Source organism: Anas platyrhynchos, chromosome 5, assembly GCF_047663525.1.
Source record: "Anas platyrhynchos isolate ZD024472 breed Pekin duck chromosome 5, IASCAAS_PekinDuck_T2T, whole genome shotgun sequence".
In the NCBI taxonomy this organism is placed as follows: domain Eukaryota; kingdom Metazoa; phylum Chordata; class Aves; order Anseriformes; family Anatidae; genus Anas; species Anas platyrhynchos.
In genome coordinates this window covers 34,151,790-34,166,633 of record NC_092591.1, presented here as the reverse complement: position 1 = coordinate 34,166,633, position 14,844 = coordinate 34,151,790, and the positions used below count along the sequence as shown (strand labels likewise).

The following is a 14,844-nucleotide window of genomic DNA, read 5'->3' as shown; positions in this document are numbered from 1 at the left end:
TACTTCTGCTTGTAATTTTCTTTCTGAAAGTGAATTCAGTGACGAGAATTTTTTTTTTAAATTCTTCTACTTAAGGCTCATAAGCATAGTAGCTATTTGGGAAGTTGTTTATTTTCTCACCTCAGTTTATGCATCTACAATAGGTTATGGCTTTTCCCCTTCTGTGTCCTTGAACTTGTTGCTGAAAATACTGCCAACACCAAGGCTTGATTCCAGAATCTAAATTTATATTTTAAAAGGAAAAATAAAAATAAATAACTCCAGCACTTCTCTGTATAAGCTTTTTATAGCAGAGTGCAATTTCAAAGTTTCTCAATATCTAAGCATGGAATTTTCTTAAAGTCCAAGTATGGAAGATAAATCAACATAGAGGTAATTTCCTGTGCAGATTCAAAGCTTTAAACTTGAGATGTGAGAGGCATTTCTTTTAACTTAAAGGGGGACACTCACCTGGAAAAACAACAATAGATTGAATAGTCTAGCAAAAGTACTTTGCCATATGCTTTTCCAAAAAAAAAAAAAATCAATGACATCTTTCATGCTGTGCTACCTACTGCTTATAAATGACTAATGATATCAACAGAATATTCACTTTAATATTGTGCTTAAATTAATTCCACCTACATCTCTTCCTCCCCTGTATACAAATTATTTATTTGAAGCATCTTCAGAGATGCATCTGCGTCACCAGGATGCTACAGTTCAGCTACTACTCCTAAGTTGCTGTAAGTTAAAGGGTTTTGTGGGTTGCAGTGTTAGCAAGCTATGCTATTATGCTTGTGGTGGGCATGCCTTATGTCACGTGAAGGAATGTTTCATGTGCAAACAATATGTTGTGTGTTCCTTGAGGCTACACTGCTGTTGAATTGCAGTGGTTCATTTCAACTGTTCCTTTTGAAAGTCAGAAACACTTTGGAGAAGATGATATTTAATGGAGTTTGGAGGTAGGTTTTTTGTGTTGCTTATTTTGTGGGTTCTTTTTTTTTTGGGGGGGGGGGGGGGAAGGGGAGGAGGCAGACAGTAGTATGGTATATTTCATACTCGGTATCCAAGATATTTCAGACTTTGAAAAAATTACTGCACACTACATAGTTGGATGTTCTCTTCTAATCCTCAGTTTATATTTGGACAAGAAAAGTGGGTGGATGCCTACACTGTCATTTTGATAGTAAGTTTTGCAGTAGTTGTTACTTATCATATTTGGCACCCTTTAAGTGTGAAATATTTCTATTTCTGCCTACTCTATCATTTAATTTCTCCAAACCTTGTTTTTAGCTCCTACTTTTGGTGTATTTATAAGCGCTTTGGAGTAGACACTACTTTATTCTGAGTTTCTCTCATCCAAGGCTATATTATGCTTCAAGTAATAACTGTGAGCAAGGAAGATCTTTAGAAACCGTGGCCTGTAGGCTAGGCTCTTTCATTTATGTAGTGAATCCTAGGAAAAAGAGTTGGCTGTCTTGATATTCTTAGACAGATGGACAAATATACCTATTCTGGAGAAAGGTGCTTCCCTTTGCTCCCTATTCATGGCAATGAGTGTCTGGAAATAAATGCCCAAATCCAGCAAACACCTGTAATTGAATAAAACACAGCCAAGAGGAGGTGTGTGTGGTTTTTGCAATTATATTGAGCTTGTTTTGATCTCTGAAGGAAAAGTATCTTCTCCCATGGAAATCGTGATATTCTGAGATGGGTTCATCTCCCTTTCCCTACAAGACTGCATGCTAGCACAGATTTGTACCTAGTGATAGACTGTGGATTCACAGGTACTTTGTCTGGTCCCATGAACACTGGAAACTCCTTAACACTAGGTCTGACTTGTTATCCTGTCTGTTCTGTTCTCCATGATATAGCTTGTCCATGTTCTTTCCAAGGTGTTGCTAGCTCAGCGTCTCACATTCCACTTCAGCCTGGAGCTCTGCAGATTTCTAGCTCATTCTGCAGTACTAGAATTAAATGAATTATCTACACCTATTGCTATTGTACAAAGGCATTGGATATTACCTATCTATCAGATAAAGCATTTCAGATGCACTGTGAGATTCTGTGTCTGATCATCATTTCTTATAAACATTTTAACCAAGGAACTGTTGAAAGATGCTACTGATGCTTGCTGATTTCCAAGTTCTGATCACTCTGTATTTTGTTTGAAAATACATTCATTTTTTGTCAAGTCTGGAGGGGGAAGGGGGAAGTAACCATTAAGTTCTAGACTTCACAATTTCGACCTACAATGGACAGTAATTGCAATTTTTCTTCATTTTGCACTACCTTTATTAGGTAAAATATTCACTCTTAAAAATTTTAACTGTTTATACAATTCTACATTTTTGCCAGCTATGTTCAGTTATTCAGTGTGACTTGGTGGCCTTCACAATGAAACTGGGACACATGGCCTGGGAGGGAGCTGTGATTATAACTGGCTGCTTAGGGTGATGGGGGACCAAAACCTGAGAGCACACCATGACATAATCCATTCCTGTGGGTAGGATGCAGTACTCTGGCAGTAACGTTGGTAAGCACCAATCTGCACATACAGCTCACAATTTTGTTTCATTGCTAAATAGGGATAAATGCTTTACCACTCCAATATATAAATAGACCCCTAAAATAGAGCTGTAAAGGGGAAGAATTTTTGCCATTCTTCCTGCAGTGGTCTTCCATAGTAGCAATGAGTAACAATGGAAAAATCTGAACCACAAGGATAAAAATGTACTACTCAGATCTGGGATTACCAACACAGAGACTTCTAAGATCATTTTAAGTATGTTCAAAAAGTTAAGGTTATTCTGTCACTTGAAACCCTTTATCTATGTTTGTGTGAAATGGAAAGAGAATTAAAGTCGTCTGTCCCATGTGCACATCCCACAAAGCCTTTGAAGCTCTTATGTTAACTGTTTGAGGTTCAGAAACAGAAGGAAAATTTCAAGATAATATAAACAGCTCCAAGGAGAAAATGCCTTTAATTCATGACTAAACAAGCAAATGTATATTTTCTCTCTTTCAAAAAGATGACTGAATTTCTTCATGCCAGGAAAAATAAATCCATCTGATTTTGCTTTAAGCTGTCCTCTTTTTCAAATGCAGCAAGGGGCTCCAGTTCCTACAGATGATGTAATTCGACTGTTCTGCTTGAGTTCTGCTCCCCGTTGATGTCATGTAGCCTCTAGCCAACTATTCAAAAAAGAAAAGCCACTTCTAGTTTAGACTAGAGCATGGGGAGGCTGAGGCTTATAATAAGCCTGCATCCCGGGATGTCGGTTTAGATCCCTGCAGGCGAAGCTCAGCTTTCGGAGAAGCTGGGGCTCCATCCGCGGGGGCCCTGCCTGCGGGTGGGTGGCACGTGGGGCAGCCGGTGGCAGCAACACAGGAAGGCAGGTAGGTGGGGACGGCAGGGGGGCACTCCAGGGACCGGTGAGCTGGTGCCCCATGGAGAGAGGAGCTGGGAGAAATATTTGGCTGTTTAGGTTCAGCCAAGAGGCCTGTAAGTTCAGCTGAGAGGCCTGTAAAAACAGAGAAGCAGTATGGACTCACGCTTCTCCTATGCTGCTTTTGACTAACTCTGTATCTTTTCCTCAGCCTTGATATCCCAAATATGTGAGCAGCTTCTTGCAATAATTGCTTCCTCTAGTGTTCTTGGTGTCCAAAAAGTAGCTCTTTGTGGTAATTCAAGACGTAGTCAGGAAATACTCTGGGTTCACAGTGCATACCACTAGTGTCTACACTGCCTCAACAGGGATGAATTTCAGCTGTGGGCTGGAGCATTGCTGGGCCATCTCCAAGCCTCTTGGGTGGCCGTGTGTTAAAGTCATGCCAGGCAGCAGGCGAGGCTCTCACGGTAGACATGAGGAGGGTTGGGACTGTTCTTCTCTTTCCACCTATGCTGCAAATATATGCTCCTGATGGTTCTTCAGAAAGAAATGGAATATATGAAAGCAGCGTATTGTGTATTTGTCTTTAGAAGAGACAGTGCAACTGTGTGGGGGCAGTGGTAAGAAACCATCCCTGTTCCCCCATGTGCCTTGGCAAGGGGAGGGCTGCCTGGGTGCAGCTGGCTGCTGGCTCCTGCTTGCACTTACCACACTGTGGTCTGCTAGGCTGGCCTGAGGGCTCCCTTCCTGCTCCACAGTCAAGGCCCAGATGTTTGTTGTGTGGAGATTTTTACATGTGGAAACAACATTGCTTGAGACGCTGTGGGGGGCAGAGGGCCGAGCTGTCATAGTCCTCTACACGTGTTTGTACTTATTTTCTTTGAGATTTGGGGAACCTTCTCCTCAGTGGATCTCAAATGGGATTTTTCACATGTCTTCAGGGACGTGTGTACTCAAAAGCATGTCTGATGGAGGGTGACAGGCTGAGCCATACCTTTCATCTCAGCCAAGTGAACAAGCTCAAGTCTTCAGTGGACAGCTGAGAGCCTGGTACACTGACAGGCTTATTTGGTCACAGGACTCAGCTGTGAATGACCTTATGTAGGGACACATGAGCACACAAAGGCATCTGTACTCACCTATGCCGATGTATTTCCCTCCAGCCCAGACCCCAGCAGAACCATTCATCCCAGTGGACATGGACAGTGGTGCTGGGAAGCCAAAGCTGCCATCTGGGAAACGGAGCTCAGGAGGCGTCTGCAGGCTTGGGGCTCTGCTGTCCATATGTCTGTCCTCGTGGCAAACAGGCTTGGGTCAGGGGTGGGAGTGGAAGCAGTGAACTCCATGCCTGCAACCCTGTGATGGTCGCTTTTGCAATGGGGGTTTAAACATTTGTCCCCCTCTTGGAGAGGGACTGCGAATTGGCAGATGGCTTGTGGGGCATGGAGGAAGACTATATTTCAAAAAGCAAATGAACTTTCAGATAGGTCAAAAGGAAGTTTCTCATCCCTCTGTGTTTTAGACAGTGGTGCCAGAAGTGGGGCAGTAGTGGGGTAGGGCTGGGGACTGAGGAGCCTTGGGGCTGCAGGCGATGCTGCTTCAGTGTGAGGTCTGTTTGATCTTCATGGTCTCCTCTTCTGTCTTAAGCAGAACAAGATCACGGGCAGAAAACAAAGGGTGCTGAAAAAAACTAACGTCTTATGTCTTCTGGAAAGCTGCTGCTGCTTTCCAGAAGGGAATCTCACATCAGGGCACTTCCTTTTAAGAAACAAGGAAATGTTTCTGCCAACGTGGAAAACAGATTCAAAATAGGGCAAGGCAGAGGATGCTCTTTGGGCCCCTGTCCTTCTTCCTGGGTTCAGTAGCAAGGCTTCACTCCACTGCAAAGGCAGCAAGAGAGGCTCATAATTAGTCTGAAGGGTTGATTTTTTGTTTGTTTCTTTTTAGGAACGAGCCCGTTTGAGTAATGAAGAAAATGCCACATGTTCCAACAGTGAGTGCTCCCCCACCTCCACCTCAAACGTGGCCTGCACTGAGCTGCCCTTGGCCTGTCCCTCTTCATCTGTCCCTCCAGGAACTGCATGCAAACGTCTTTGTACCCTTTCTCTTACGTTGTTAAGATATAAATAACTGAGGAAAAGGCTTTATCATTGTTGTGTAAATGTCCACCATTTTAACTCTGAACTGCGTGTGGAAAAAGAGAGAGCGAGAATGGAGATAGTCAGGAGTTATTGAAATTTTATAGCAGATCTTTGATTGTCTTGCCTTGTCTTGTCATAAAAAGCAAAGCCAGCATTTCACACGTTTAATCATTAGATAAAAATTAACTTGCAATGGGGAGAAATATCTGCCTCCAAACATTCACCTATGGGTTCTCTGCCTTCTATTTGACAAGAGCAACGACCAGATATTTTCTCAACACAGAGAACCTGGCCAGCCTCTACCAGGCTTAAGCTTGTAGCCTAACCTTTACAAGAACATAGGTGTAACTGAAAGCAAAACAGAAAAGAGAAATGCAAAATTATAACCAGGCAATGAGCTTACAGAAGAGATGGAAACAGCTGTTAAATTTATATCCTCTTTCTCCTGTGATCCTATTCCCATTTAATGGTTAATGAGAATGACATTGTATTAACTGGCTGGTAAAGAGAAGTCCAGAAATTTGTAAGGAATATTTTGAATAATATCTATAATATATGCATTCCATTTTTATTTTTAGCTGATTTAAGTGACACTGTGTACACCATTTCTCTAGGCTACGTGTGAAGATACAGCTTTTGTTGATCAGGTTTTATCTGTACTAAGTTTTGGGGGGCTTGTTTGTTAATTCTTACGTGTTTCCTGCCCTTGCTTTGGATGCCAACAAAATTACGCTTGCCAGAAGGGAAAAGGCTGATATTCCTGTACCTCATCTCAGCTGGACATCTTCAGTTACAGCTTCTGATTTCAGATGCCTGCCCATTTTCTAGCTGTGGTCCCCAACGGCAACCCTTCAGTTCCCAGCAATAATGTCAGGTTAATGTGTCCTGTGCTTGTGCAACCTTGTCAGTGACAGCAAGGACTCATTTACTGGAATTATTTTCCCTGTTGTTACTTGTGGTAAAGTCCATCAATAGGAAACTTTACAAGCATCTCTTTGTGCAGCTAGCTTGCTCCCAGTTTGCCCTGCCAGCAACAGGTAACTGTGCACATGAACTTCCTCAAAGGGGTGATTGGCAAATCCATAACTCTTCACAATTTCACCTTCTTGTTTGCTTTAGCCCACATAAACCACTTGGGAATTGCTCTGTTCTTTGTACCTTTTTCTGTGCTTTCATTTTCAGACTCCGTTGTCAGGTTCAATTTCCCAGGCAAGAATTCATTTAGAAAAGTGGTTTGTGATCAGAGCTTTCAATGAAACTGTGAAAGACTAGATGGTTTTTACCAAAGCATCAACATGGTGGATGACTATTTTCACTATGTTATTAGCAATTTTGGTTCTGTTCTTATCCAATTCTTGTGCTCAGAAATAATTTAAAGCCTGAGACAAGCTTTACTCATTTGGTTCTAACAGGTTATTTCCTTCAGATCAGGTGAAAGGTTCGTAAGGAGATCATAAATTCTTGGTCTCCGTTCCTGAATGCAAAGGTCGCTTTGCATGACAACACTGAGCTGAATGTAAGAGTACAAGTGGATCTAGAACTGAAAGTCATTCTCCAGAATGACCAACTGCCAAATGTGAGAAAGACGTTCCTCCAAACCTCAGTAAGTCCAGACTTTTTGTACATTCTTTGATCTTTTTTTCTTATAATGTATCATTACAGTTAGATTTAGTTTTTAGCACTGCCTTTATATCTGGCAAACGCAGATATTCTATTATAGATCTGTCTTCACGTAAACATTTACCGATGTTGGGAGCATTTATAACAGAATTTAATAAAACAGGTGAACTGTCTTGTAGGTCAGTAGCTGAACAAGTAAGTTTCCTTTCCACCTAAATGAAATCTGTTCAGTCATTGTCCAGGGTAACTGCAAAGCCTGGGTAACAACCCTTTTATAAAAAAAAAAGGAGATCACAAAGATTTTGAGAACCATTTGGGAAATTCAGAAATGGCATTATTATGTAGGTTTATTATGTGGGGGTCAGTTAATATCACCCCGTGGACATGGAAAGGCAATTCTTTGCATATCTGCTCTCCCAGATATTGGAGAAGGTGGGCTGTGTGGAACTAGCCCAAAGGATCAGAAAGTATTGTGAGGACCTTCTTTATAGTTCCATTTCAAAGTTTGCAAAGTTCTTCCTTTCATAAGGCTTTCCTCTATGGTCATACGGTGTTGCTGCTGAACTGTCAGGCTTCAATGCAGTCCCTGTTCTGAGAAGTCAAGCAATGGGGGTTAAGAAAGGAGAAGAAAGGAGAAAAAGAAAAATTGTGTCTGCACTTCCCACACCTTTCCATCTTGTAAAATTGCTAAGTTCTTCACATTTATTTGAGCATGGAAAACTATCATGCAGGCAGCTTTCCTATTTTCTGTGGTGCTGTTATTTCCCTGTTGAGGTCTGCTTACAGTAGGGAAAATGATGTTTTTTCAGTATTTTATATTTTATGAATTAAAAGGATGCAGCAGCTCAGAACTGGGTCTCTGCAAAGCATATACAGAACTTCAGGGAAGCAGGTCACTCTCCGCAGTTTGTCACAGGTTTTAATTTTTCATTCCCTTCTCTCTTTGCAGTGGGGTGACAGCAGCAGACACCTCTCTCCTCTTCCACCGTTACAGCAGGTTTCTTGGTTTTGCAGCTAGATTGATATCCAGGTAATATTATAATTATGCCATTAGTCCAAGGAGATTAGTGACATATGGTCACTAAAGATGTATGTATCTATGGGTCTTGGACTGATTTTTTGCAATGATTCTCTTGCCTTCTTAACAGTGAGGTTACCACTGTTACAGATTCACCCCGTAAACAAAACAACTCTGACTGAGTTGTTCAGTTGAGCTGAAATCTAGCGTATTGCATTACAGACTCTAAAAGGGAAAACTCCTGCACTTTCTAATCTTCCTGAATATTCAGCTTGTGTGCTGTGGTTAATTTTTTTCTGTGATATGGATGTGGCAGACAAGTCTGTGACAGCCTGGGGAAGAGCAATAACAATCCCTAACTCCTGACCCAGGGCCTGTCAGTGTGATTACGTACCTGTGTCACCATCCTTTCAATGAAAGACATGCAAAAATTGAACTTTTAAGAGGAAAAAAACAAGTTGGTTCTATTTCCTTTCTGAACAACTACTTGATCTCTTCTAGAATACTGTGATCTGAAAGACAACAGCATGCCTACCAGTCCTCCAAGAGCGTAACATACTTTAAAGCAGTGCTTTAGGTGATTTGCAGATCCCTCTTTTCTAACAGGGTCTAAGATCAATACTCAGTCATATGCTTTCTGCACACTACAGGAAGGTACTAATGACTTTCAGATCATGGTGCTTCTTATGGGATCAAGTGGCTGGGGAGAGACTGAAAGAAAAAGGTAAAGCTGCGCAAATACATCTCATTTTCATCCAGAAAGTAGAGATGCATTCCAAAAGAGAGAACTCTAGTAAGTAAAAATAAAGTTGGTTGAAAATAAAGTGCAAAGTACAAGCAAGAGGAAATTAAGGTTTTATGCTGGGTGTGGTATTGAATCTTGTACCTGTCAGGGCTAGGTTCCCTGTATATGTATTGGGCACGTTATTGCTGTTTGTAGCTGGCCAGGCAAATCTCTTCAGTACTGACCACCTCACTGGAGTTTCTGACTTCCTAGGCCACCATGGATAGTGAATATGAAAAGGATCACATCAAGAAGCTGCAGGAGCAGCGTATGTTCATGCAAAAGAAAACCTTCACCAACTGGATGAACAATGTCTTCTTCAGGAATAACGTAAGTAGCTACTATGCTTCTATGCTTTTTTCGTGTTTGTGCGTGTGTGTGTTTGCTTGTTTGTTTTTAATTATTTCACCCACTGTAGTTTTATCTTATTTTTGCATACCCTTCCTTAGTGTCACCATTACACATGTACACAAGCAAGAAAGGCTTTGACTAACCAGAGTGCTTCAGCCTTTATCTTCCACCTCACATCCATCTTCATTGTCCACACTACCCGTCTTCCCTGAAATTCAAGTTTACTTCTGTAGACTGTATACCTATAAACCTGTAATGACCTATTAAGACCCAAAACGGTCTTAGACTAAAAGAGGATAGATTTAGATTATACGCTAAGAAGAAATTCTTCACTATAAGGGTATCGAGGCACTGCAACATGTTGGCAAGAGACATTGTGAATGCTCCATCCCTGGAGGTTTTCAGGACCTGGTTGGATGGGGCCTTGGCTAACCTGATCTAGTGGGTAGCATTCCTGCCTATGGCAGGGGGGTTGTAACTAGATGATCTTAAAGGTCCTTTCCAACCTGAGCCATTCTATGAATGATGTCACTTTAGTGACACACAGTTTATCTGGCTGATCTTCCCAGAGGAAGATCTTTATTTGTTCTTGTTCTTCTGAAAAGTTAAGTATCTACAAATGTTTGGATTTCCCTAAACAATACCCCATTTTAAATTGACTGAGCAAAATTTAAGGAGTTTCTTTGATGCCTGAGACTTCTGCATAGAGGTCAGTCCAGCCTGAGCTGCTGCTCAGTTCTGAAAAAGTTACTTTAGGTCTAGCAGCTTCAGAAATAGGACTGTGCAATTACAGACCAGTGTGCTTTCTGTAAGTAAAAAAGAAAGCACTTCCAGAAAGCATCAGAGGTAGCATATAGTTTACTTGTGTGTGTGCAAGGTAATCCAACATATTCCAAAGGTCACCAGATTTACTGTAGATTAACCAATTTCAGGCACAAACAATGTAGCTATGTCACAGTATGGAATCATCATCCGAGAATAATACACTTTTCTAGACTCCATTGTTGATATTAATGAAAATGGACATTGGAGACACCAAGCAGGACCAGGCCTCTTTTAGCCATTCTAGCTCATGACTATTGTACGATGTTTCAGTATTATTATATGCATTTTTTTTCAGTGTAATGTTTTAACTTGTTGATTTGTGCAAAGGCAGCCTTAGAGCACAATAAACTTTTAAAATATTTTTTTTTCTTATTCTGAGAAAGGAACTGCAAAACACGTTCTTGTTTTGCTACCTGCAGAAAATTAAGCTTTTATGATGTAGGAAATTATTTCTATATAGCTAAAAATTGATGTATATACTTTGTAATTTTAAAAACACGTTCAAGTTCAAAGATTAAAATGTCAGTCATAACTTCCTGCACACTACTTGACTGTGTATCATAAAAGCATGCAAAGAAAATTCTGTGAGAGCTTTGCAAACCATATACGGTAAGAAGTGATGCAGAAACTGAGAGCTTATCAAGGTCTTCTCAGCAATGTAGTAACCTCGTCAACACACACTTTAATGATCCTTGATAGGATCATACTACAGGACACTGTAGTATTCTCAGTTGCACTGTTGACTACTTCAAGTCTGGTGTTAAGAATACTACTGGACTGAATTTTTTAAGCATTCTGTGATTTATGTTTATGTGGAGACATGCAACAAAGCTATTACAACTGTTGCTGAGTGTGGCATAAAGCAGATATAGGAAGACAAATAAATTAAAGTGGAACTATTCTTCATGAATAGAAGTGCCACAGAATATAACAGCTTTAACTTTTGTTATGGTAATATACCACAGGCAGAATTTTAAGATTATTTAATATAGAAAAAAAGTAAAGATGGCAGCTAAACAGGGAGTTCTTTATGGAGATAGTCAGAGAAAGTTGTCAGTTCTTGTTCCACACAAAGTATAGACTTAAAGTCTCTCTAAGCTGCTTTTACACTTGCAGCGATTTCTGGAAAAAAAATAAAAAAAAATCTGTTCAACTGATTAGTAACCGGCCAAGAGTGATATACATCTCTATGTTACTCATCTCTTATTTCCCTTACACCTAACTATGCTCTGAATTAAAAAATAATAATAAAAAAAAAATACTGAACTTCAGAAATATTTTCTCTCTCGCTCTTTTTTTTGGGGGAGATGAAAAGATTATTTACCGTGATTTCAGAATCACAGTAAGTTATTGCTGGGTGTGTGGCATGGTTTTAACGTCACTTCTTGATGGCTAGTGGCATGAAGCCAAAAGGGAACGCCCAATGCAAGCTCTTGTTAGATCAGAGTACATGTGATGTCATGTTGTATCACCTAAGCATTGGGTGACCTTACTACTGGTAGCAATGAAATACATTTTTATACAAGATCATGTTATTTTGCTTAGTAATTGTGCCAAGTATGAGATGCTAAATATAGAGACTTGAGGTGGTAGTGCGGATTTAAGCAGGTATTAACAGACTATTAAGATTATGGATTGTAATATAAGTCATAGAATAAAGCAAACCTGTTATACATGTATCTTCTAATTTCCTTTATTCTGCTTCACTTAATTTGGGGATTATTAGCTCAAATTTGAAATTAAATGCATTGCTCAGAATAAAAAGCTGAAAGTATTCATTTCAATTGAAATAAAAAATGTCAGCACTTCAAAATGTTTAATTTTGAAAATTATGAACTTTTTAATATTTTTCAAAATCTGCTTTATTTTTCTTTTTGCTCAATTGTGTTTTGGTTTAGTTTGTTGGTTTTGGTTTGTTTGTTTTTTTTGTTTGTTTGTTTTGCTTTTGTTTTGCTTTTGTTTTGCTTTTGTTTTGTTTTTACTTCAGCCTACTTTCAGAAATAATGTCAGTCCTTCTGCAAATCCATTGTTTTGTGAATTAAGAGCCACCACTTATCTATCCTTCACGTATATGCAGTGACACACAGCAGACTCAGTGAAACAACAAGATGTTGTTTGTTATTATTAAAAGTTGAGTTTATGTGGGCCAAATGTGCAGCCAGAGTTGATATCGTGTGACTGGTCTTTGCAGGTAAATGTTGAGATAGAAAATATTTACATAGACCTCAAGGATGGCATCTATCTCATGAAACTGCTGGAGTTGCTTTCTGGAGAAACTTTGCCCAGACCAAACCGGGGAAAGATGAGAGTGCATTTTCTAGAGAACAACAGCAAAGCCATTACATTTCTTAAATCTAAGGTAAGTTGATACTGATATTGATATTATGGATGACAAAAGTTTACATATGTTACTAATTAGTCTAATGTTCATATTTATTTCCTTCTCTAATACAGAGTGTTCTTTGAATACAGGCCAGGTTTTATTAAAAGAAAAAAATGTCATCAGATTTTTAGTTGTATGAGTAACGTGACTTAGAAATTTCTAGAGTTCCTCCAAAACAAGTCACTCCTAAATGGAAATGTATTACATTTTGAAATGCTGATTTTAAACTTCTCATAAAAAAAAAAATGGGAAAAATACATACAAATATTCATTTTCACATTAGAAAAGATGTATTTTCTCAGACTCACATTTTCTGATGAAGTATTAACCATGTGAAAAGAGTGTGGACCAGTTTTAATATTGAATAGTGGAAAGCTATAAGACAAGAAGAAAATGGACTGGCAAATAAGAATATGTGACTGTAAGAAGGAGACCAGGGCTGCTGGGAGAAAAAGTCATAGGAAACACAAAGCCATAGGGGACAAGGAGGAGTTTACTGTGCTAGTGAAACTATCTGTTTTACTCGTATAATTACATCACTTTTCTTCTGTTATTATTATGTATTTATTGGGGTTTTTAGAAATAGAAGCTGTTTTATCTGAAAAGTCCAAACCTTATTTCCCTGGTAAGTGAAGGAGAGCTGCGGGCTGTAAAGAGTGGAACAAAGCAACCAATGAACATTTTTGTTCCTCTGGCAAAGACAGTGACTGGTCTCCTACTTGGGCAGCTTCTCAAAATAGTCCCTACATGACTGAACTCAGATAGTTCTCTGAAGCTTGAGTAATTCGTGGTCACCTGTCTGCAATTTCTGAATGAACTTAAAATATTTCTCAGCAGCCTTTTTCTTCTCAGTCAACTTAAAATATTTCATTATTTACTTTTTAAAGTAAATGTTATGTTTTCCCAGATGTTGGGGCAGAGCAAACATCATTAAACACAAAGCTACCTGGTGTAAAAACTGGGATTTCAGAGCTCTGATTTGAACAGCTTCAGCAAGTCATTGCAGTAGTTTTACATATTCCAGCTGTGCTTAGTTCAATGCTGAACAGATATTGGTTTATTATCAGGTACAAGTGAAAGTAATCGGTCCTGAGAATATTGTAGATGGTGACAGAACCTTAATCCTGGGACTCATCTGGATCATTATACTTCGATTTCAGATTTCATCTATCAGACTTGACAAGGTAAAACAAGGTCTTCATCTTTTTTACCTGGTTAGAGTAATGCAGAAACTTTGTAGAGCTTACGGCCGGAAAGGACCATTTTGATGATGTTTCCTGATCATTTTGATCATGCAGATCTTATAATATTACCCACTTACTTGCCAGCAATTTGTAAAAAGAATTGAATCTATTTGTTTCTCAAAGAGGCAGAAAACACTAACTTGGAGATATATAGGATATTCATGTTCATCACTCATTTGTGAAAATTGGGTACAATTTTCACTGGATTTCACTTTTTACTGGATTTGACTCCAGAAAGAATTTATCTGATGACACTTACATCTAGATATGAGCTTGGGGCTTTTCCTTTTCTCTTTCTCTCAGGAAAATTTTATTCTTTTTAAGAAAAAGTAGTTATTTAACATGTACTCTTAAGTACATGAGAGATAAAATCCTATGAAGACATTGTGAAATCAAAGTTATGATTTCTAATAGATCTGAATACATTATTTTTTTCTGAATTCCGGATCAAAGCTAAGAAAGAAAATAAACTCTGTCTTGCTTTTTATTTGACTTTTACAAACCTTACAGAAGAAGAAAAAAATAAAATTAAACACCTTCATTTCACATTATAATTTAGGTGTTCACTCAATTAACTTTTACTTTGATAGAAAACTCCTACCCTCATGTCAGTTACAGTCTGGAAGTCATGACTGTTAGAGGAGATTTCCAAGTAGGACAGAAGTAATACAAAGTGACCTTTGCTGGAAATGTGAGAGTAAAACCACTGATGCCACTTCCATATATTTTTCAAACTGATTTTCTTTTCCCTGTTGTCTTCACAGGAAGAATTTGGAGGCAGAGCTGATCATCTCTTCGCCAATGAAGCTTTACTAATCTGGTGTCAGCATAAAACTGCCAGCTATCCCAATGTAAATGTGAAGGACTTCTCTAAAAGCTGGAGTGATGGGTTGGCCTTCAATGCGCTCATTCATGCCCACAGGTAAAATCTGAGTTCAAGATGATTTGTTCTTTGTGTCTTGTTCTGGCACAAGTTGTCTGAAGGGACAACTGTCTGTATTATATGTATTTGTCAAGAAAGTGTAAAATTCTCTCCTTGCCCTTACTCACTGAAAACTTTTTTTTAAAGCAAATACACTGCCTCTGAGGGAAGGAGGGAGGAAG

General features: G+C 39.2%; 1 protein-coding gene across 1 annotated transcript in view; it reads left to right on the top strand.

Annotated features, from left to right (window-relative positions):
- Positions 1-824: 824 nt before the first annotated feature.
- Positions 825-14,844, top strand: part of SPTBN5 (spectrin beta, non-erythrocytic 5) — a 105,512-nt gene continuing 91,492 nt past the window's right edge. Inside the window, exons 1-8 of the mRNA XM_027458500.3 lie at positions 825-944; positions 5,322-5,367; positions 6,942-7,118; positions 8,085-8,165; positions 9,151-9,267; positions 12,305-12,472; positions 13,564-13,680; positions 14,505-14,662. Of these exons, the coding sequence (XP_027314301.1) occupies positions 9,157-9,267; positions 12,305-12,472; positions 13,564-13,680; positions 14,505-14,662 (554 nt within the window). The 5' untranslated portion in view covers positions 825-944; positions 5,322-5,367; positions 6,942-7,118; positions 8,085-8,165; positions 9,151-9,156. The remainder of the gene's footprint in view (positions 945-5,321; positions 5,368-6,941; positions 7,119-8,084; positions 8,166-9,150; positions 9,268-12,304; positions 12,473-13,563; positions 13,681-14,504; positions 14,663-14,844) is intronic.